Here is a 21644-nt window from a genome sequence, read left to right on the forward strand (position 1 = left end):
GCAGCTCCCCGCAGCCCTTGGGGGAGAGAGGGTTGAGAAGCAGCAGCTCTGTTTTGCTCTCCTTAAAAACCTAAAGTGTGGCACAAATTCCCTGTTTTTTCCTGGAGAAGCACTGCCTGCAGGAAGGTGCTGCAGGGCTGTAAGGGCAGGAGACAAAGGCAAATCCACTGCACAGTCCTTGACCCCAGGGAGAGGGGAGAGCTGGGCAGGGCAAACCAAACCCCATCACCCACAGGTGAATTTCCAGAGCTGCTTTTTTATTCCCCTGAATCCCAAGCCCCGGTCCCTGAGGTGTGGAAAGCAGCTGTAAGCAGGCACAAGTGCGAGGCTGGGAATGTTCTCCTTCCTCCTCTCACACACCAGTGTTGAACCCCACGCTTTCCCCTCCGTCTCAGCGCTCTCTCCTCGATCTGGGGCACACACATTTCCTGAATGTCTCTGGCTCTGCACAGCCCTTGCTGCTGTCTCTGCTGGCATTCCGGGCCATTTACAAGCACCTGAATCACCCAGCATTACATAATGAAGCTGATGCCTATCAGCCCTGGCACTGCAGCCTGAATGAGAAATGGGATGAATCCTTTGATCCTCACAGAGGAGCAGCCACTCACAAGACTAGAGCAAAGGCTTGCTGAGATATCCACGGGGATTGGATGTCCCCAGGTTCACACATCGCCCACACCAGGCTGCTCCTGTGCCCAGGGATGAAGGTCTCACCTTCTTCATCCCACTATTCGTGCCCTCATCCTCATCCTCCCAGAGAAACAATGAACAGCCTGTTGAGCCTGGTGCATCACCCCTCAGCATGGTGCTCCCCAGGCCAAGGGCGATTGGCACATTCAGTCACAGACACCACCTAAAAGACCCCAAATTCTCCCCCTCTCAACCCAAACCCCGAGGGAGCAGCTCAGCCTGAAACACCCTCCAAAATCCCAATCCCCACACGGATAGCGCATTCACACGCTCCCTCTAGTGGAAATTCCCAACCGGTTTTACTCCCAGCCACGAATTCTGAAAAATCCCAGCATTAAAACGGTGTTTTCCTCCTCCTCCCCTCCTCTGCAGAGTAGCTGGGAAATTGAGCATCACTCAGAATCCCCTCGGAAGAAGACATAAAAATCAAGGGCATTAAATGCAGCCCCATTTCTCATTAAATACAAGACAAAGCACTTTCCTCTCCCACTCATCCTTCACCTTTTACACATGACATCAATCCCCTCTGCATGGTAAAGCACCCTGGGCTTTGTCTCACTCCTGCTATTGTTAACACATCTGGCTTTGCCACAGTTATTTCACAGGTAATAAAAATATCCCAATATTAAAAGCATTCTTTCCAAAGCAGAAAGTGGCACTTGGAAGATCCATCAGAAGTGCAGAAGCTCTGTTCAGCAGCAGGGACTTGCTGGAGGTAAATTTCTTTGCTGTGTTTCAGGTGCATCATTACAATTCCTGGTACTGAATTAAATGTGCTGCAACGACACGGTACCAGAGCAGGGCCTGCCAGAAAAAGATGAACTTTAAAAAAATCCATAATTCCCTGACAAATTGCTTATTGCACACAGCACTCCATGAGTGATGGATATCCCTGGACAAGAGGGAACAAGCAGTTCACTCTGTGCTCTGCTGAAGGGTTGGCTGTTCCCTGAGTTCACAACATTAAAAAGCAGAAGGGGACAAGCCCAGGGCACCCAGGCAGAATTGCCTTGGGCCAGCACGGAGCTGAAAAGTGCAGCCAGTCTGAAAGCAGCTGCAAAATGCACCCTGGAAAAGTTGGGGCTCACTTAAATCAACCTGGATGTGAATGCTGCTGAACTGCCCAACAGACTCCAGACAAAAGGGGATTAAAAAAAAATAAGAAAAAGAAAATAAGAAAAAGAAAATAAGAAAAAAAAAAAAAAGAAAAAGAAAAAGAAAGGAAATAAGAAAATCCAGGTTTTCTCTGGGGTTTTCTGGACATAGCCCTCCTCAGGGACAGCTGAGGGTCACTCCTGCAAGGGGACAGGGCTGGGAAGTGCCTGAAGCAGCCCCTGCCTCCTCAGTAGTGCTCAGGGTTCACAGGAAATTGGTTAAAAAGCCCCATGGCAACGTGACTTAGCTGGCTCCTGACAAGGTGAGGGCAGAACTGCCAGGGGAAGAAGGCAGGAACAGAGCACATCCTGTTATTCCACATGCCTGAAATACAGGAAACAGCCAAGAATCTCCTGCCTGTCACCAACCCTTTACTGTCCACAGTGCACAGAGACCACGCTGCTCCCATCCAAACCCAACCTTTCACTCCCCACTGCTGCTTCCTCCCACACCCCTTCCCTAAAAGCCGCTTTCCCCATGGTTCAGGAGCCAGGGGCTCCAAGATTTGTGTTTCCTTCCCCAGGCACTGCCTTGGAAGGAATTTTCTGCACAATCCCAGTGATTTCTGTGGCTTCCAGCAGAGGAACCTGCTCTGCGCGAGGGCTGTGTCCCACAAAAGCCAGCAGGGCCACAGAAGGTTGTCTCCCATGGTCCAACCACCAGCCCATGGTAGTTTTTACTAAAAAAAAAAAAGGAAAACCAGCAGGTTTTACTCAGCAGAACCGCTCCAGCACCCAGCAGGTGCCCTCACCTCGCCACAGGAGATGCACTGGCATGAAGGAACTCCCAGAGGGGAGTCCCCAGGGAAGGTGGGCTTCAAGAGCAGGAAAAGCAGCCTCCCAGCAGAGGCAGGATGAGGTGGTTGCCTTGGAGATCATAATCTCCACAGAAATACAGATGAACCCCTCAGCTGTGGAGCCAAGAGCAGCAGGAACCATCCCTGGGGTGCTGGAGAGCAACAGCTCACACAACACAGGCACTCCCTGAGGCTCAGGGATGGAAATCTTGCACTGGCTTGGAGCTTGAGGATGGACTTGGGTCCTCCTGGAAGGTCTCAGGGCAGACCTTGCAGTGAGGGCCAGCAAAGCTCACAGACTCTGTTCTGAGCTGTCTCTGGTGGCTGCACATTCCTGCCCCTTGTCCCACGCTGCAAACCCCAAAAATCCCAGCTGGGAATTGCAGAGGGGGCTGGCACAGCCCATCCCAGCACTGAGGGCAACTCAGGCACGTTGGGATCCTGAGGAACCTCTTGTTATCACCAGGACCCTGAGGAACCTCTTATTAGCACCAGGATCCTGAGGAATTTCTTGCTATCACCAGGATCCTGAGGAATCTCTTGCTATCACCAGGACCCTGAAGAATCTCTTATTATCACCAGGATCCTGAATCTCTTATCATCACCAGGACCCTGAGGAATCTCTTGCTATCACCAGGATCTTGAGGTATCTCTTGTTATCACCAGGATCCTGAATCTCTTGCTATCACCAGGATCCTGAGGAACCTCTTGTTATCACCAGGATCCTGAGGAACCTCTTGTTATCACCAGGATCCTGAATCTCTTGCTATCACCAGGATCCTGAATCTCTTATCATCACTAGGATCCTGAGGAATCTCCTGTTATCACCAGGATCCTGAATCTCTTATCATCTCTAGGATCCTGAGGAATCTCTTGTTATCACCAGGACCCTGAGGAACCTCTTGCTATCACCAGGATCCTGAGGAACCTCTTGCTATCACCAGGACCCTGAGGAATCTCTTGCTATCACCAGGATCCTGAGGAATCTCTTGCTATCACCAGGATCCTGAGGAACCTCTTGCTATCACCAGGACCCTGAGGAACCTCTTGCTATCACCAGGCTGCCACAGCAAACTCGATGGTCTGACAGCACCGGTGACAATAAAATCACCCTGCAGAGCTCTCCGAGGGCCTGGTGGTGTTTCCTGGAGAGCCCTGCTGCCAGGGACAGGCTCGTGTGACCAAACCCACCTTTTTGCAGTCCTGGCAGAAGACAGAGGAGCTGCCCAGCAGCCCCAGCATCTCCCCACAGAGCAGGCACTGCGAGAGGCCGTTCCCCATGGCGTTCCTCCTCATGTTCTCCAGCCTCTCCACCAGGCGCCTGCGGGCAGGAGGCACAGCACAGTCACAGCACTGCAGGAAAAGCTCCAAGTCCATACCAATTTATTTTCTTTATTGACATTTGGCATGCTAAAAGGACATTTCAGAAAAGTTTTGCCATAGTTTAAAGTCATTATTTCTTGTGAGAAAATCTAAATTTGAATGAATTGAACTAGCTGAAAAAATACAGAAACACTTCTAATCTACAAAATAGCAGTAAAGATATTGCTACCTGAATGAAATTTTTTTGCATACCTTCCCAAGGGGAGTCAATATGATCTATAGTATTCTACAGCACCCAAAGCTTGTATATGGGTCTTGAAATCTTATATTTCAGTGTAGCTGGAGAAGATCTTTACACAATATACTTAAGTGGGGACATCAAAATAGCACATATCTATTTCTGTCTATGACATGTGAATGTCTAAGTTTTATACATTGTCTTGCCCTCACACCAGGGCAAGTCAAAAAGCACTGGGAAAGGGGCAAAGGAGCTAAACCTGCCAAGCCCTCTCCATTTCCCATCTCCCTGAAAGCAGCACTGACTTGCCCATGTCCCATTAGAAGCAGGAAAGCCAGGCTGAAGGCCAAAGAGCAAAATGAGCCAGACTGAAGCCATCAGACCAAAATGAGCCTGGCTGTGGCACAGGAATGGCACTGACTGCTCCCTGCTCCCCACCACAGCCCGTCTGGAAGACAAGAAGCACATATGCAGGCTCAATGTCTGCAACAGCAGGGCTGGGAGAGGGCAGGAAGGCGGGACAGGCAATTAGGATGCAGGGTGTGGGGAGCATGCAGAGCAAGGCTGCTCTGCCGTGAGATCACAGCTTGGCAACCTTCAGGCCATCTGCAGAGGGGACAGCAGCAGCCAGGCCATTCATCAGCACCAGCAGCAGGAGGGAGTGATCCTGCCATCCCTGAATCCCACTCTCATTAGTGCTAATGTCCCATCCACCGGGGCTCCTTGGAGAGCAAGGCAAGGGCTGTTTGAAAGAGGTGCTGCCGTGGTGGGGAGGTCAGGCTGCACAGCCAGGGAGAGCCATCATTAGTGGATTTATGATCCTCGACTTGGACTCCGGCACAAAAGAGCTCCTGGGAGTGAACAAAAGGCATTTCAGAGAATGCCTGAGCACAGGAGCTGCAAGGGGAGCACTTGCTGCAGCTCCAGCAGCAAGCACACAGGAGCAGGCAGGCCCTCAGGGTCGCTGGCTGCTGCTGGGGTCTCCCATTTATCACAAAAACATCACTGCCACTGCTCGTTAGCCCTCACTAACGAGCTCAGCACAGGGAAGCAGAGAAGCAAGGCCTGCTGGACAGGGGCTGGGAGTCCCTGGGATTTCTGTCTCATGAACACAAACACTGCTGGGAAATGCTGCAGGGCTGCCCAGCTCCCTGCCTCTGAAGGCAGCATGATCACAACACAGAGCTCAGGCCAGAGCTCCAGCAGGACTGAGAGCAAATGGGAACCTGCAGGAGCAAAAGGATGCCTGTAAATTAAATAATTCAAGCTAGCAAACCCCATCCAGAGGGCTCAGCCAACTAGAACATAAACTCATTCTCTGCTCCAGGCAAAATCCCAGGGGCCTGGTGCGGACAAGGGAAAACCTGATTGCACTGCCAGCAGTGATCCTGAGCCATCCATGCCCTGGGCACAGCCCAGCCTCTCCCAGAGCCCCTGCCTCACCCAGCACCACCTACATTTCCCAGGGGCTACGTCAGGGCTGCAGCCTCAGCAACCCCCAAGGCTCAAAGCACGAAAAGACTTCAGCGAGAAGGAAAACACAGCGGTCATCACCTCCAAACAAGCAGCATGGGAGGGGAAAATCACTGAGCTAAGGGATGCTGTGAGGGATGGAGGCTGAGCTCAGGCAGCTGGGAGAGGCACTCCTGCCTGGGCCAGCCTTTTCTGGGGAGGGAGGGAAGGGAAGGGACAGGAGCGTGGCCGTACCCGACGCGCTGCTGCTCCGCCACGTCCAGCTGCTCTGCCTTGCGGATGACTCCCAGGATGAGCTCAAGCTCCTGGGGGCTCAGAGCCTGCATCTTCCTCTGCTTCTCAGTCTGGAATGTGTGCACTGACCAGCCCGTCTGGAGCCTGTGGGAGGGCGTGGAGGGCAGGACTCAGCTGGGGAGGGAAGCACAAAGCCCCGGCCCTGCCCTGGAGGATGGCTGGGATGGCTGGGATGGATGGAGGGCAGAGATCTCTGGAGCCAGGTTGTGGAACTTGGGGTTTATTGCAAAGGGTGTGGGTGCAGAGGCTCTGCTGGGAGCTGCCAGCTCAGAGCAGGCCCCAAAAAGGAAGAGAGAGGTAAAGAGAGAGAAGGCAAGAGGGTAGTAAAGAGAAAATGAGAGAGCAAGGTTACAATAAATCTTTTTCTGTGCTGAATATTCTATTTTTCACTAGCCAATCTAATATAAGATACAAATCCTATAGCATTTACATACAGCCTATAAGAATCATTACATTACCATGCTGTGTTACATTTTAAACACTAAAAACTCCTCTTTGGACCCCTTCTGCCAAGCCTAAAAACTACTCTTTGGAAGCCCTAAAAACTACTCTTTAGAAACCCTGAAAACTACTCTTTGCAGTAGTTTTAAACCCTAAAAACTACTCTTTAGACCCTTTCTGCCAAGCTAGTAGGGTCTGCTCTGCCCCTTGGAGCTGCCTGCAAGCAGAGGGTATTGTTTGATCAAAAGGGGATCACCTTCAGCTGGCCACATCATTGTTTTCCAGTTGTTCAGTAACTGAGGTATCTCAAAGCCTGCTATCATTTCCATCTTGTTTCTATATTCTCAAAATCTTGTTCCTATATTTCCATCAGTTTCTATATTCTCAAAACCTCTTGCCAGGCAATCATATTTCTAAGGCTTTCCTGTTTCATCTTTCCTGCCCCACAGCCCAGGCACACAGACCCACGGCAGCCTCCCAGCAGGGATGTCTGCTCCATGCCTAAAGCCCAAAGCAGAGGCTCCTCTCACTGGCCACATTTCCACAGCAGCACTGAGTGCTGTGCTGCCTCTCCCTGCCCTCTGCCCTCCCTTTCTGCTCCTGTTTGTGTTTTTCTAAGCCCCTGTTCTGTTCCTGCCTGTCCACAAAGCAGCAGCAGCAGCATCACCCTGGGGCTGCCTGTCGTGGGGATCCCCTCCCAGGGATGGGTGCTGATGCCAGGCACCACAAATGCCAAGAGCAAACTCCCAAACACAGGGATCACCTCCTCCCTGCGGGATCCCACATCCCTCATGCCCTCAGTTCAAACACACAAACCCCTGGGCATGCCTAGAAATACGAATTTGGCACCATCCTCCCTTGGTCTGGCCCAGGTTCACACGAGGACTCCAGCAAACCCCCTGTGCCTCACATGCAGCAGCTGATGCTTCTCCTTGGCTCACTTGGCAACAGGCAGGAGCTTTCACAGCTCAGTTAATTAATTACCATCCAGGAGGGCTTTGGAGGTCACTGGATGCACTTATGGCTGCAAGGAGGATGCACTCCTGGGCACCACTGCCTTGCTGAGGCTTTCTGCAGGCTGGGGAGGTGGCAGTGGGGTGCTGAGCCACCCCCTCAAACCATGGGGTGTTCCCCTATTTTCTAACACTCTGCAGCAGCAGCTGAGCCCAGGGGGTCAGGCAAGAGCAGAGGTGGCACAGTCCCAGCTGCCAGGGAGTGAAAACACCCAAGAAAAATGCACTTCTAGAGCTTGACTCATCCCCGTCCTTTTAGTCCTTAGGCTGTGCAGTAATTTTAACTTCGGGGGAAAACGAGAACTAATGACAAGTTCCTAAAACAAAAAAGTGCTGGCAGCTGGGGGATGCCATCAATTGTATTTAGGGTGCTCCAACCCTTCCTTTCACCCAGGGGAGGGCTGTGGGATGGACTCCAGGGGTGCAGGATGAAGCCAAGAGCCCAGAGACACCAGGAAAGCTGTGAGGGCAGAGCCGAGGGTGGAAAGAGGGAGGAGGATGAGGAGGGTGGGGAGGACTCACTTGGCTCTCAGGGCCAGCTGCCGGTCGTTGGGGCAAACCCAGGGGCCCGAACCACTGCCAAAAATCATGTCAGCCATGGCCCCAGCCTGGGGAGGGGTGGGGTGGCAGGAGTCACACCTGGAAGAAGCAAACAGAGCTGATCTGCCAGCACCACACACAGTGGGAACAGCCAGACTCTCACCCACAGACAGTGATAAAAACATCCCATCACCCTCATAAAATAGAAGCTAATAAATACTTTCAGATACCTTGAAGGCAAGGCTGGAAGTTTAGATTTTATGGTATACACTGAAAAAAAAAAACGCCAGACACTCTTTGTCAGTCCTGATTTTTCATTTCAAACTAGAGAAACGCATTGTCTGTAAAAATAATCCCTGCCTCCCCACCTCCAGAGCACCAGCACTGCAGTTCTGACAGAGAAAGCCACTCCAAAGGACACAAAGAAGCTACAGTTGCCTTTTTTTTAACCTCTTAATGGGGTAACAAACAAAAACCCACGCAACAATCAGCATGAATAGTGGCAAGTCATTTCCTTCATTAAAACTGCCTCCATAATAGCCTGATATTTATAACTCCAGCCTACAACAGCAGCTTGTTTGCATCCCCTGATGCTCGAGACAGCACCTCTCGCAGCAGATCTCCTGCTGTGGCTCCTGTCCCTGGCATGGTCACACCAGAGCTCAGTGAAAATTCCTCTGAACTGATCAGGAAAGGCAGCAAGAACCAACTTCCAGATGCTCGTGGGAGAAACATCCCCCAAGGAGACTCTGCAGCTGAGCAGTTCTGAGTCTTACCAACAGCTCAGATGAATGGAAAGCACCAAGGGACAGGCACAGCCAAAGGATTTCAATGGATGCTGAACGAGGCTTGATGTACTGAGCTTTCAACCAGCTGGATGTGCTCTCCAGCAGAGCGTCTCACAAGCCCTAATGCATAAATTCCCAGGTATTAATGCTTGTCCCCAGCACAGACACTTGCCAGCTTTGGAACCACACCTGCTGGGCAGAGATAAGGTGTTTAATGCTGGTTGGCAAGCAGAAATCAGATCCAGTGGCAGGCCAGGTGTATCACCTGCCAGCTGAGCTGGAGTTCCCAAGCAAACTCTGTTTTTCCAGCCTCCCTCCCCAGCAGTGCTGCAGCCACCCCTGCTATCTGCTGCTGCCACACTGAGCTCTGTGTGCTCTGCCAGGCACAGCCTGGTGGCCTTGGCCCCCTCACACATCAAACCCTCCCTGCTGTGCTGAGCTCACGCGTCCCCCAGCACAGAAACACCAGAGAACTGCCAGCTCCCCCCTGCCAAACCCCACCTCAGCCCCCAGAGCCAAAAGGAAGCAGTTCCCTCCTCTCTCCGGCCATCCCAGTTTCTGGAGAGAGACTGAAAATGCAGCGCTTGCAACAGGCGGGAGGGAAGAGGGGAAATTCCACACAGATTTCTTTCAGTGCAAGGGGAAATGTGTGCAAAGAAAGGTGGAGGCTCAGAAGGGTCTGACTTCTGCAAAGGGAGGCATGGGGGAGATGGGAAAGCTGCAGGAAGCAGGGCTGAGGCAGGAAGGACAGACAGAAATGTCACACAGGAGATTTTTTAAATTAGTCAAAGTGATGGCTCTTGAAAGAGAAGAAAACCTTGAACACTGGCACTGCTCCCCTCACTCTGCTCAGTGCCACACGCTGGGTTTGCATTTCCATCCAGCCCCAGAACTCCTCCTGCTCTTTTAATCTTCCTGACAATCTCCAGCCAGAGATTGTCTGTTCTCCAGGAGAGAACACCAAGAACACCTTCCCCACTCCCATCCCACAGTGCTCACACCCAGGGGAGCAATCAGGCATGAACAGCACAAGAACACAGAGGCTCCCACCCTCAGGCCTGAGTTAGAAGCAGAGAAAAGCTACAATTGCACACAGAATGGCTGACCTGGGATTTTGCAGTGATTTCCCAAGCCTGTGATGTGTGGTTACAGGATTATATGCATATGTAGCCCCCCACACAAATGCATATATTAAATTACTCCTCAGCTGCACCATGAATTCCTCCCTCCCACTCGTGAACACCTGAAGAACAGCACGGCCCACACTCTGTGTCCATGCAGGGCTCCAGGCAAGCAGCCTGTGGTGCCTGGGGGGTCTTTGGAATAAAACCTGGAGCTGGAGATGAGCCCCAGAGCGGAGCCAGGGCAGAGGAGCTGGCTTTGCCAGCAGCTCTCAGGGTGGGAAGCTGTGCTGGAAGCATCTGCCCCTGCTCAGCAGAGCTTTATCTGCTCCACCAGAGCTGGAGGCGAGTCAGAACAGAGCACACGAGCTGAGCATATTTTCTCAGGAGAGGCTTAAAGGCATTCTCCAGCCTCAGAGCACAGTGAGCTTTGCTCAGCCTGACTGAACAAAAACAAGCAATGTCATGGTCCTCTGCCTCTTGTTACTCAGCATAAGCTCCCTGTCCTCCCCCTTCCCTGAGCAGCATCAGCAAAGAGAGAAGGCAAACAAAACACAGCCTGAAGAGCCACCAGGTCCCAAAAGAGTCTTCAGAGAGATTATTCCCTGAAACATTCACAGGATGTGCCATCTCCTCTGATGGGACTTGCTGGCTTTCCACTTCTGCCTGTGGAAAAAGCCTGGTGGGGACACAGCTCGAGGAAGGAAACAGGAATGGGGCTGCAGGGCATGGTCTGCTGGGGGAAAAGCAGGGCTGGAGGGAAAGGATTGTCCCTCATGGGTGTGGGAATGATGCCAGAGGAGTGGGAGGCGTGGAGCATCTTCTCTCTTATCTCAGTACAGGACAAGAAGTGCAGGGAAATCAGAAACACCCAGATAGCAAAACCACGCCAGCCTGGGGAGTCGTTTCCGTGGGCTGTGGTGAAATATGCCCCTCCTGCAGTCTTGCATTTTCTCTCAAAAAAAAATACTCCAGTGAGCACCAAGCCATCCCTTCCCTGCCCTCCTCTTCTCTACTGGTGAGAGAGCAAGAGAAACCCACAGCTCCTGGCCCTGCACACAGGGTGACAGCAAAGCACGAGCACTTTGTGGTACAGAAAAACCTCCCACTCCAGGCTTCTGCTTTTTACCTAAATTCAGAATTAAAAGGGGGAGCTCTTATCAATATTCCGTGACCTGCTTTAAAACCACTCCACCTGTTCATTCCTTTCCTGTGATGGAGGAAGTCATGTGAGACAAAACCTCATTAAATCTGAGTCCACCTGGCTGCCCTTGGCACAGCAGTGCCCTGCAGGGCTGCCCCTGCCTGTGGGGCCAGGGGCATCCGGGAGGATGCAGAGCTGAGCACATCCCTGCCTGCAGCTCTGTCTCTGCTGTCTCTGTGACAAGAGTTGTACTCTGGCAACCAGGACTCAGAATGTGATTTCAGTCTGGGAGGGAGAAACCTTCCAGTGAGGGAAGCAGTGGCAGGCAGACACAGCCCTTGGACGTGATGCTCTTCAAAGAATTCCTGAGAAAGAATCCAGGTTTTCTCAGCAGAACATCAACATGAGCATGATGAATTTTACCTCAGTAACAGCACAGACACAGCAGGTTGTACCTGCCACCTCACCAGCTGCAAGAGCAGGTGCTTAAGGAAGAATATAACAGGAATATAATAGAATATAACAGCACAACACAGCAATCCTTCCCCAGAACACCCTCCCAGCCTCCAGGGATCCCTGGCTCATGCCTGACCCAGCCTGCAGCTCTGTTTAACACCCTCAGCATTTCCCTGTCCCAAATTTACCAGCTTGCTTTTCCAGCACCAAGTCCCTTCCCCACTCCTCCACCTCAGACATTTGGACTTCAGCAAAGTTAAAACTGAAGGGTTTTACTGACACTGAGGCACTCATGGCACAAAAACCTCCTCATGCAGTGACAGAAAAAAATTCCTACACAGGTCCATGATGAGGCCTCCAGTCAGCTTCCATTTCCCTGCCTATTTCAGCTGAGCAGCTCATAATTTGTTCTCATAGCAAATTAATTAGACTACTTTTTTTTTTTTTTTAATATTTCATTTTACAAAAATCAAAATGAAGCAGTTGGCTGGAGCCAAGCTCCCAATTCCCAAGCTGTGTAATTACCTCACCTGCTCCCAGGGCATCACCTCCCTCAGGATTCCCAGGTTTTCCCTCCAAGAAATCACTGTTGTGAAAAATGCTAATTACTTGTGTTAAAATTTTAAAAGCTTATATAGTATGTACATATAGGACATGTTTATACTATACTATATTATACTATATTTTTATGGATTTTTGTAGTATATTATAGTATATTATACTATAATATACTATAAAAATAGTATATTTTTATATATTACTTTATTTTATAGTATATGTATATACTATATGTATATACTATACTATAGTTTACTATATTTTTATGCATTTATTTTTATAGTATATTATAGTATATTTATGGTATATTTTTATATATTACTATATTTCTGTAGTATATGTATATACTATATACTTTTATACAACAGTATAAAAGTAGTAATAAAAATTAGAGCAATAAGAATTTGGACAATCAGAGTTAGGACAATAAAGGACAATAAAAAAGTAAGGAATTATGAACGTTTGGATGTTTTCTTCAAAAAAGCATGTCTGCTAACAAAGGATTAACTTTTTAAAGTAATAGTTTGTTGTATATTCATATATTTCATACATGATGTAAACATTCTTTTTAAACTAGGGATTTTTTTGTTTATTGTCAACTTCCCCCCCTTCATCTTGTAAATTATGATTTGACTCTGTGGAGTCTGAAAGGAGGTAGGAGTTTGGTTATTCTCAATAAGAAGGTAATAATTTTTCCTCTTTGGGATTTTAGTGTCTTGTTGTTATCTCTGTATGAAGAATTTCTTGATTATCTTATCCATTCCTTGAGCTGGTTAGAAAAGCATCTTGCACAGTTTGTATTTTAACATCATGTTATAGCCTAAAATTATATTTAACACACTACTTAAAAGGATTAACACAGCATAACTTTCTAACACAACCCATATAATATTCATGTTAATATTTGCAAAAAAGCCAATCACATAATACACATTTTTCACAGTGAAATCACCTCCTGCTCTGCAGCCAGACCCCATTATCCCAGGGAAACCTTGGCAACCCAGGAGTGTTTGCTGGTGTTGCCATGACACAAATGAGGGGCAGGGATTGATAAGGTTAACCCAGCTCACCAGCAGGAAGGTTCTTGCTGCAGCCACCCCTCTTGCCCTGTGCTTTAAAGGCCCCCAGCTGTATTTCAGAGCTGGTTTGAAGTGCCAGGAGAACCCTCGGGGCTGGAGGAAATGCAAAGTTGGCTTGGGAGCCAGAGCAAGGCTGAATCAGGGTTTGGAGAAGTTTTTCTCACACCTGAAGCACACTGAGCTGCTCATTCACACCCACATCCAGCAGTTCCACAGCCCCTGCAGCAGGAGCCTGCTGTGGGCACCAATAAAATGCTGGAAAATGATTTTATAAGGGCTGAGCAGGGCCAGGAGATCCCCAGCAGCTCCCTCAGGCAGAGACACACCTGGGCATGGCTGAGGAGCAGCATTTTGGCATTCCTTACACACCCTCAGCAGGAGATGGAGAGCCAGGAGACACAGGGAATCCAACAGGATCAGAGATAACACGGGGATCTAATGGGATCAGAGCTGGCACAGGGATTTAATGGGATCAGAGCTGACACAGGGAATGCAATGGGATCAGAGCAGACACAGGGAATCCAGGGATCAGAGCTGACACAGGGAATCCAATGGGATCAGAGCTGGCACAGGGAATCCAATGGCATCAGAGCTGACTTGCAGCTTGGGCCAAAAGACTGCCCAAATAAACACCACAAAGCTTTGCCAAGCTTGCAGAGAACAACTTAAGGACCCAATCAGGGAGACTTTCCCCATGAAAGCTCCATCCAAGCAGCATCAGTGCCAGCAAAATGGGGACAACCTCATTCAGATCCTCATTCTGGCTGGGCCAGCCCAAACCAAACACCAGCTGGGAGGTGTCCTCATGGTGAAAGGCCAAGCTGGTAAAGAAGTGGGTGAGGATGAGGTCTGGGGGGGAAAACCAAGAAGTTTCCTCTCCACCACAGCTGCTTCCCCACTTCAGCAGCAGCAACAAGAAGCCAAACTGCTTTTAAGATGCAGCTTATAAAGAGTTTTTAAAATACAATGCCCTGGAGGCCCATGCCAGTCCCGTGAGTGGGAAGATAAAATCAGCTCGACAGGAAAGCCGACATCCAGCACCAACAATTCTGCATGAACGAGAGGCACTTGGTAGTGTGGCTACCTGAGAGATGGTGAGCTGCAGAAAAAAACAAAACCAAAAAAACAACAAAAAAACCCCAAACCAAAACAAACATATAAAAAAAAAACCAAAAAAAAAAAAAAAAAAACCACACACACAAAAAAAAAAACCCACCAAAAAAACCCAAACGGGTTTTGCCAAAGCAAAGCAGCCTCCAGGTGCCCCAGCACCCCTTGATGCCGGGGAGGAAAGCCAGCACTGTTCCACCTGCCAAGGTGTATCTTTATTTATCAGACTTTGGACCCATTTCCTCCTGATCCCCAGCCAGGCAGGTGCCTTATGCAAAGTGAATAATTCATGAAGACAGCAGGCTCAGGTTGATCTGGCATGGGAGAAGGAAATTAGCATCTAAATGGCCAATTAGAGAAACTCATTTCACTATTCTGATATGCTAAAAAGCTCAGGCTGCAGGCTGGCAGTGTGGCACCTCCCAGCCTCCAGAGAAGCATCAGGTTTCTTAGAAAGAATGGGACAGAGGGAAGCGCTGAGCACGGGCCAGCTTTGTCCAGGAATCCCGTGCAGAAGAGGAGCCTCACGCCAGCCTGTCCCACGGGTAAACTCCAGTGAACCAGGAAAAGAACAGCTCCTGGCCGTGGAGAAACTCTGCTGAGCAGCCAGGCCTCCCCAAAAACTCCCTGTCCTCCGAGCCACAGGCCTGCTGGCACATCTGGGAGATGGAAGAGCTTTTCTCGGCATCCTTAAGGTGGAAAACTGGTTTTAGGCACCCTTGAACAGCACCACAAACGCGGCCGCTGCGAGGCTTTTATCACCCCAGACATCGTTGCTACGAGCAGAAGGAAAGCCGTGGACTTTGACCAGGGGCTGGAGAGCACCTGAGCCAACCTGCAGCACCCCAAAAACCCCGAGGGTGGGCACAGCATGTCACTGTCACCTGCACGTCCAACCTTAATAACCCTCTCCACCCCTATCCTGTTCCCACTTTGATCTAACAGTCGCAAGAATACCCTCAAGACCATCACAAGTACAGTCAAAACCTCCTTCCTAATCAGCTTAATCCCCATAACAACCTACATTTACTCGGGAACAGAAAGCCTAACTTCCTTCTGAGGATGAAAATTCATTACAAACTTCAAAATTCCCATCAGCTTAAAATCAGACTTCTACTCGCCTTCCTCCCTGTCACTCTATTGGTGTGGTATCACCTAAAACCCAGGACAATCCACCCTGCCAGGCTCCCAAAAGCAGGACGTGCTGGTAACTTTTCCGCACATCGCTTTCACCTCCACCTGTGGCTCGTTTCCCTGCACACCTTTCCCACTCGCAGTCAATTCCCTTCAGAGCCCGAATCCCACCCAGATTCCCAGAAGGGCCGGGGGTGGGAAGGCACCTGCGGAGCTCCTGCAGCCCAGCCCTAGGGGCAGGCTCGCAGGTCACATCCCGGCCATCTCCCAGCTGCTCCCGGAGCCTTTCAGGGACCTCTCCCCCGGCTCTGTGTGCCCTGAGCCCCTCCAAGCTGCTCCCCCTTCCCAGAACCCACAAACCCCGGGCACGCCGCTTTTCCTCCCGCCGCCGGCCGCTGGATCCCGGCTCAAACTCCGCCCAAACCGAGCCGAGTTAGGCTGAGCTGAGCCGAGCCGAGCCGGGCTGAGCCGCTCCCCCCCGCACCCACCTGCGCTCCGGCCTCACTCGCGGCCGCTCCCGGAGCCGCTGCCCCGGCGGGACGAGGCGGAAACGGAGCCGCACCTGCGCCCGCCCCCGCCCGCCCGCCGCGCGTCCCCTGCTGGTGTCCGGAGCGGCCACCGAGCGGCCCCGAGCGGCCTGGGCACCGCCACATGCGCTGGGAAAAGCTGGAGGGGATGTGGGCACTGCCAGATGTGGATAGGGAGGGCCTGGAGGGGATGTGGGTACAGCCAGATGTGCATTGGGAAAGGCTGGAGGGGTGTGGGTACGGCCGGATGTGGATAGGGAGGGTCTGGAGGGATGTGGGCACAACCAGATGTGCATTGGGAAAGGCTGGAAGGATGTGGGCACAACCAGATGTGCATTGGGAAGGGCTGGAAGGATGTGGGCAGAGCCAGATGTGAATAGGGAGGACCTGGAGGGATGTGGGCACAGCCAGATGTGACCTGGGAGAGGCTGGAGGGGATGTGGGTACAGCCAGATGTGGATAGGGAGGACCTGGAGGGGATGTGGGTACAGCTAGATGTGCCCCAGGTCCTGTGTGAGGTTCTAGACACTGCCAGCTGTTCACCAGGAGCAGAACAGGGCTGTGGGCATAGCCAGATGTGATCCAGGTGAAGCTAAGGGGGATGTGGGCACTGCCAGATGTGCCCCAGAACCTTTTCTGGGCTCTGGGCACTGCCAGATGTGTGTCCCAAAACAGAGCAAGAGCCCACGGGAAAAATACACCCAACCATAAACAAGGAAAGGTGGTACCAAAACAAACTCTGAAAAAGACCAAACAATAAGTTTCCCCAAACAATAACAACAAAAAAAACCACCCAAACCAGAAACAAAACAAACAAAACTACCCAACCAAACAAACCACAAACCCACACAAACAGAACAAACCCTCCAACAATCAGAAAAAGAATGAAAAAAATCCCCAAAAACCAAACCAACCCAAAATCCACACAAGAAACAAACAAACAAAAACCCAACCCCAACAAAAAAGGATCTTTAGAACTGAACAAGGGCACCTGCCAGGCCTGGGACAAGCACAGGGGACTCAGACCTTTTAAAACTGAAGGACCCAAACCTCCTGAGCAATCCCAATTACAGACATTTGCTGGTAATAGCAGCAAAATTTGGGTTTGTGGAGGGACAGCCTGAGATCCTGTGGTGAGTCAGCAGCAAATCACAGGAACACAATTATTCCTTTGCACCAGAACACAGGAATTTGGTCTCCTTACTGTCTAAATGTCCAGTTGATGCTGTGAGTAAATTTGCCGTGTGACAGGAAGGGACGGGGGGGAAATTAGGGAGGGAAAAGAGAAAGGAAGAGAAAATAAATTGTGTTTCTATTGCCCATTCAGAGCTGGCTCTTGAGAGATCTGGAGCTTCTGCAAACCCTTTCACCTCCACACATCCACCAGGGTCAGCTCAGGGACCCTCAGCCACCTTGCACCTGAATCAAGCTCAAGTCTAAGCAGATAATTTTCTTTTTGATTCAGGCAACTGTTGAAAAATACATCAGAGGGAGCATTTTGCATGAACACAGAGCCTGCAGCTCCGTGGAAGAAAACACTTGACAATGACATTTCGCACCAGGGTAGTTCTTCCACATAGTCAATAATATAAATAAATTAAACACACAGTTCAGCCAACTTCAGGAAGAAGATAAATTACCTTATTTAACCAGCTGTGCTGGCAGGGAAATAACACACATCTCAGAGCCTGCATCCATCCTGCTGTTGAATTTTTCTTGTCAGGATCCCCACAGTTGCTCCAGAGTCTGCAAGGCTGGGCCTTGGCAGCTGGATGCCACAGAGAATAAATATGATGTTACATTAAAAAATTTTAAAGGCTAAATACAAGGTTTTATCTTTGATAGCACCAAGTCAATTTTTAATAGACTCGTTTCTCCAAAGCCAGGCACTTCCAGTTCCACCCAAAGAACCCTTCAAAGTCTCTCTTTTATCAATGATGGGTTTTGCTGAATTATTCACCAGATCACAGCTGCCAGAGATTTAAAATATCCCCGTGACAAGCACAATGAGGGATAACAACCTCCTCCTGCAGGCTCACCAGTGCTGCTGACAGTGGCACCATGCCTGCCCTCAGCTGATCCCTTCTCCTCTCCTGTGTCACCTCAGGCTGGGATGTTCCCCAAGGAATGGCAAAGAAGGAGCAGCTTTTTGGAGAGGTTGAACTTGGTCCTGCAGAGGAACCACAGGTGCTTAAAAGCAGCTTTATTGTACAGCAGAATGGTCCAAGCTGGGAGAATCCTGGAGTGCTCCAGGATTCCCAGTTTGGACACTGGGCTGATGAACACCAGGAGGTCAGCCTGGCTGGATCCTTATCTCTGAGCAGCAATTTCCCAGGAAAACTGGAGCAAGGAGCTGTCTGGCACTGCTTCCCCTTCTGCCTGACTGCCCCAGCTCAGTTCAGCTGCTTCACAATTCACAGCAAGAAGTCCAGGGCTTTTCTCCAAGCTGTTGCTCTGATTGCAATCCTCTGATTCAATTTGTGTTCGTCCCTCTAATTACCTCTCCTTAATAAAATGTCAATGATTCTGTCCCTAATCTGAACCAAAAAGGTCTTGTTTACAGAGCACACCTGCTCAAGGGTGTGCAAGACAAAACAAATGTTGGAGGAATACTGATGCTTCGCAGCAAAATCTGCAGATTTTTTAACCTGTTTTAAATAAAAATTCCCAATTCTGATCCACATTTTGCTTGCATGGGCAAGGCTCAGGTTTAATTCTCCTTTCCCTGTTCACATTGAGCCTGCAGCTCCCACAAGATCATTTCACAAGGCTTCCTTGGTATCCCATGTGTAGATTCATACACAACTTCCATGCCTCTGTGGCACAGGAAAATGATGCACATTTGGGAATAAACTGAGAAATTTAGAGAAATTGCTCAGTGTAGTTGTATCCAAAGTCAAAAAGGGCACTGGGGTTTGCCTGGGGATTTTGCCCTTTCAGGATAACCCAATCTGCTGCCAGGGGCACCCCAGCTCCCAGCCCCTGCAGCAGCAGGATGGGCAGATCAGCCAGGAGAAAGCTGCTCCTACCTGTCCTGACATCCAGGGAAAAGCTGTCAGAAGATGATTTTTTTTTACAGGCAGCTCAGGCCAGCAGCTCCCACTGGGCTCTAATTTTGGCTGGCGAGTCAGGTTTTATCATAATAAAATTAACAACATCCACCACTTGTCATCAGCAACAAGTAATCCCCTTCCAAAAATACCACACTGGTATGGATGAATTATTTACACTCCATCACTGCTGCTGCTGCTTTCCTTCTCTTCTGCCCTGTGTCACTGTCCCTTTTATCCACAGGCAGCTCTGGGGACCTTCTGGCTGCTGTCCAGCATCAGCACTGGGCATGAGAGCATGGATGGGAGCAGGAGCCTGATGCCACCTCCTGTCCCACTGCCACCAGCAGTGCCACAGCTGAACACATCAGGACAAAAGAGGAAGGGAGGAGGAGGAAAAAGCACCCAAAAAGGATTAAACCACTTGTTCCTCCCAGGGTGAGGACCTGTAAGAGGAGCATGGATTCAGCAGCTGTTCCTGGAGTTGTGAGGAAGGATTTTCACCTCTGGAGTCTGCCAGGGTCTCACAGCTCTTCCCACCAGCCCCCAGCAGCAAGGACAGAGCTGCACCAGCCCCAAAAACCTCAGAGAGATGCTGCTGCCTCAGAAAATGTGCTTCCACTATTCTGGTGGGAGTAAAGGTGGAGAGGGAGGGAAAGGAAAAGGCAAACTGGGCTAGAGAAAGGGAAACAGGGAGAGGAAGGAAGGGAAAGATGAGTTTCCCTCAGCCCCTTGATTTACAGGGCTGAGGTGTGTGAAGGGATGGGATGATTTGGGGTTTGGTGCTTCCCCTGCCAATCCTGCAGCACCCTGGGGCTGGGACAGGGGACAAGGGACAGGCACAGCCCTGCACCTGCTCACGCAGGGACAAGGGTAGGGAACGGCTCCCAGTGACAAAGAGGCGAGTCCAGGCTTGTCCCTGTGTCACCCTGCCCTGGAGAGCTGCCGGGAGCGAGGGAAGGCACTGGCATGGAGGGAGGAGAGGGGAAGGGAGAAAGTGAGGAAGAGGAGGAGGCAGGGAAGGGCTGAGGGAGATGGGGGGAAGGCTCACAGGGGAGGGAGGTGCAGAGGGGTCACAGACAGGAGGGAGGCCACGCTGGGGCTGCTGAATTTCCTCCCTCTGCTCCCTGCCAGGCCATTCCAGGGCTGTTGGGCAGCAGAGGGATGAGGGCAGGAGGAGGAGGAGGAGGGACCCGGGACCCCCTCCAGCGGCTGGCACGAAGCCACCAGGGAGGAAGAAGCCACCACGCAGGAGTGCCACCAGTGCCATCACCGTCAGCACCAGGGCAGGTGAGAAAAACCAGCTTTTCCCAGGAAACCACCGATGGTGATTTAAAAGCTTGCCCTGCCCCCTGTTTATACACAGATTTTCCTCTCTAGCTACAAATTGATCCCAGAGATGGAGCACATGTAACTGCAGTAGGAGGCAGAAGGCACCTGCTGGGGAATAGAGAATTCCATAAACTGCCCGGGAGTTGGGATGCTGTTAATATTTAGGGGATATTTAAATATTCACCCTTGCACTGGGTTACAGCACTAATCTATCAGTCAGGGTGAGTGGTTGGTAAAACTACGCGACTGTCGTAAAAGGTGCCGTAAAGTGCGACTGTCGTAAAAGGTGCCGTAAAGCAAAACTGTCGTAAAAGGTGCCGTAAAGCAAAACTGTCGTAAAAGGTGCCGTAAAGTGCGACTGTCGTAAAAGGTGCCGTAAAGTGCGACTGTCGTAAAAGGTGCCGTAAAGCAAAACTGTCGTAAAAGGTGCCGTAAAGTGCGACTGTCGTAAAAGGTGCCGTAAAGTGCGACTGTCGTAAAAGGTGCCGTAAAGCAAAACTGTCGTAAAAGGTGCCGTAAAGTGCGACTGTCGTAAAAGGTGCCGTAAAGCAAAACTGTCGTAAAAGGTGCCGTAAAGTGCGACTGTCGTAAAAGGTGCCGTAAAGTGCGACTGTCGTAAAAGGTGCCGTAAAGCAAAACTGTCGTAAAAGGTGCCGTAAAGCAAAACTGTCGTAAAAGGTGCCGTAAAGCGCGACTGTCGTAAAAGGTGCCGTAAAGCAAAACTGTCGTAAAAGGTGCCGTAAAGCAAAACTGTCGTAAAAGGTGCCGTAAAGCAAAACTGTCGTAAAAGGTGCCGTAAAGCGCGACTGTCGTAAAAGGTGCCGTAAAGCAAAACTGTCGTAAAAGGTGCCGTAAAGCAAAACTGTCGTAAAAGGTGCCGTAAAGCAAAACTGTCGTAAAAGGTGCCGTAAAGCAAAACTGTCGTAAAAGGTGCCGTAAAGTGCGACTGTCGTAAAAGGTGCCGTAAAGCAAAACTGTCGTAAAAGGTGCCGTAAAGCAAAACTGTCGTAAAAGGTGCCGTAAAGCAAAACTGTCGTAAAAGGTGCCGTAAAGTGCGACTGTCGTAAAAGGTGCCGTAAAGTGCGACTGTCGTAAAAGGTGCCGTAAAGCAAAACTGTCGTAAAAGGTGCCGTAAAGTGCGACTGTCGTAAAAGGTGCCGTAAAGCAAAACTGTCGTAAAAGGTGCCGTAAAGCAAAACTGTCGTAAAAGGTGCCGTAAAGTGCGACTGTCGTAAAAGGTGCCGTAAAGCAAAACTGTCGTAAAAGGTGCCGTAAAGTGCGACTGTCGTAAAAGGTGCCGTAAAGCAAAACTGTCGTAAAAGGTGCCGTAAAGTGCGACTGTCGTAAAAGGTGACGTAAAGCAAAACTGTCGTAAAAGGTGC

The 21644-nt window shown here is 50.3% G+C and overlaps 1 protein-coding gene across 7 annotated transcripts in view; it reads right to left on the bottom strand.

The window, feature by feature from the left end:
* RPH3AL (rabphilin 3A like (without C2 domains)) overlaps positions 1–21644 on the bottom strand; it is a 52291-nt gene that overhangs the window by 29101 nt on the left and 1546 nt on the right. For 3 of the 7 annotated variants that reach the window (XR_011682426.1, XM_071448051.1, XM_071448050.1), the window contains exons 1-4: positions 15842–15939; positions 7946–8062; positions 5910–6053; positions 3833–3962 (exon numbers count right to left, since the gene is read on the bottom strand). Coding sequence is in view for 6 of the 7 variants with exons in the window: in XM_071448051.1 (XP_071304152.1) it covers positions 3833–3962; positions 5910–6053; positions 7946–8022 (351 nt within the window). In the remaining variant the exon portion in view is untranslated. Of the gene's footprint in view, positions 1–3832; positions 3963–5909; positions 6054–7945; positions 8063–15841; positions 15941–17520; positions 17649–17919; positions 21495–21644 lie in introns of those variants that run through there. The other 4 variants (XM_071448054.1, XM_071448053.1, XM_071448055.1 and 1 more) reach the window with 4 other exon arrangements.

The sequence above is a fragment of the Agelaius tricolor genome, unplaced genomic scaffold (genome assembly GCF_023055355.1).
Source record: "Agelaius tricolor isolate 1412-34295 unplaced genomic scaffold, bAgeTri1.0.p SCAF_25, whole genome shotgun sequence".
Classification (NCBI taxonomy): Eukaryota; Metazoa; Chordata; class Aves; order Passeriformes; family Icteridae; genus Agelaius; species Agelaius tricolor.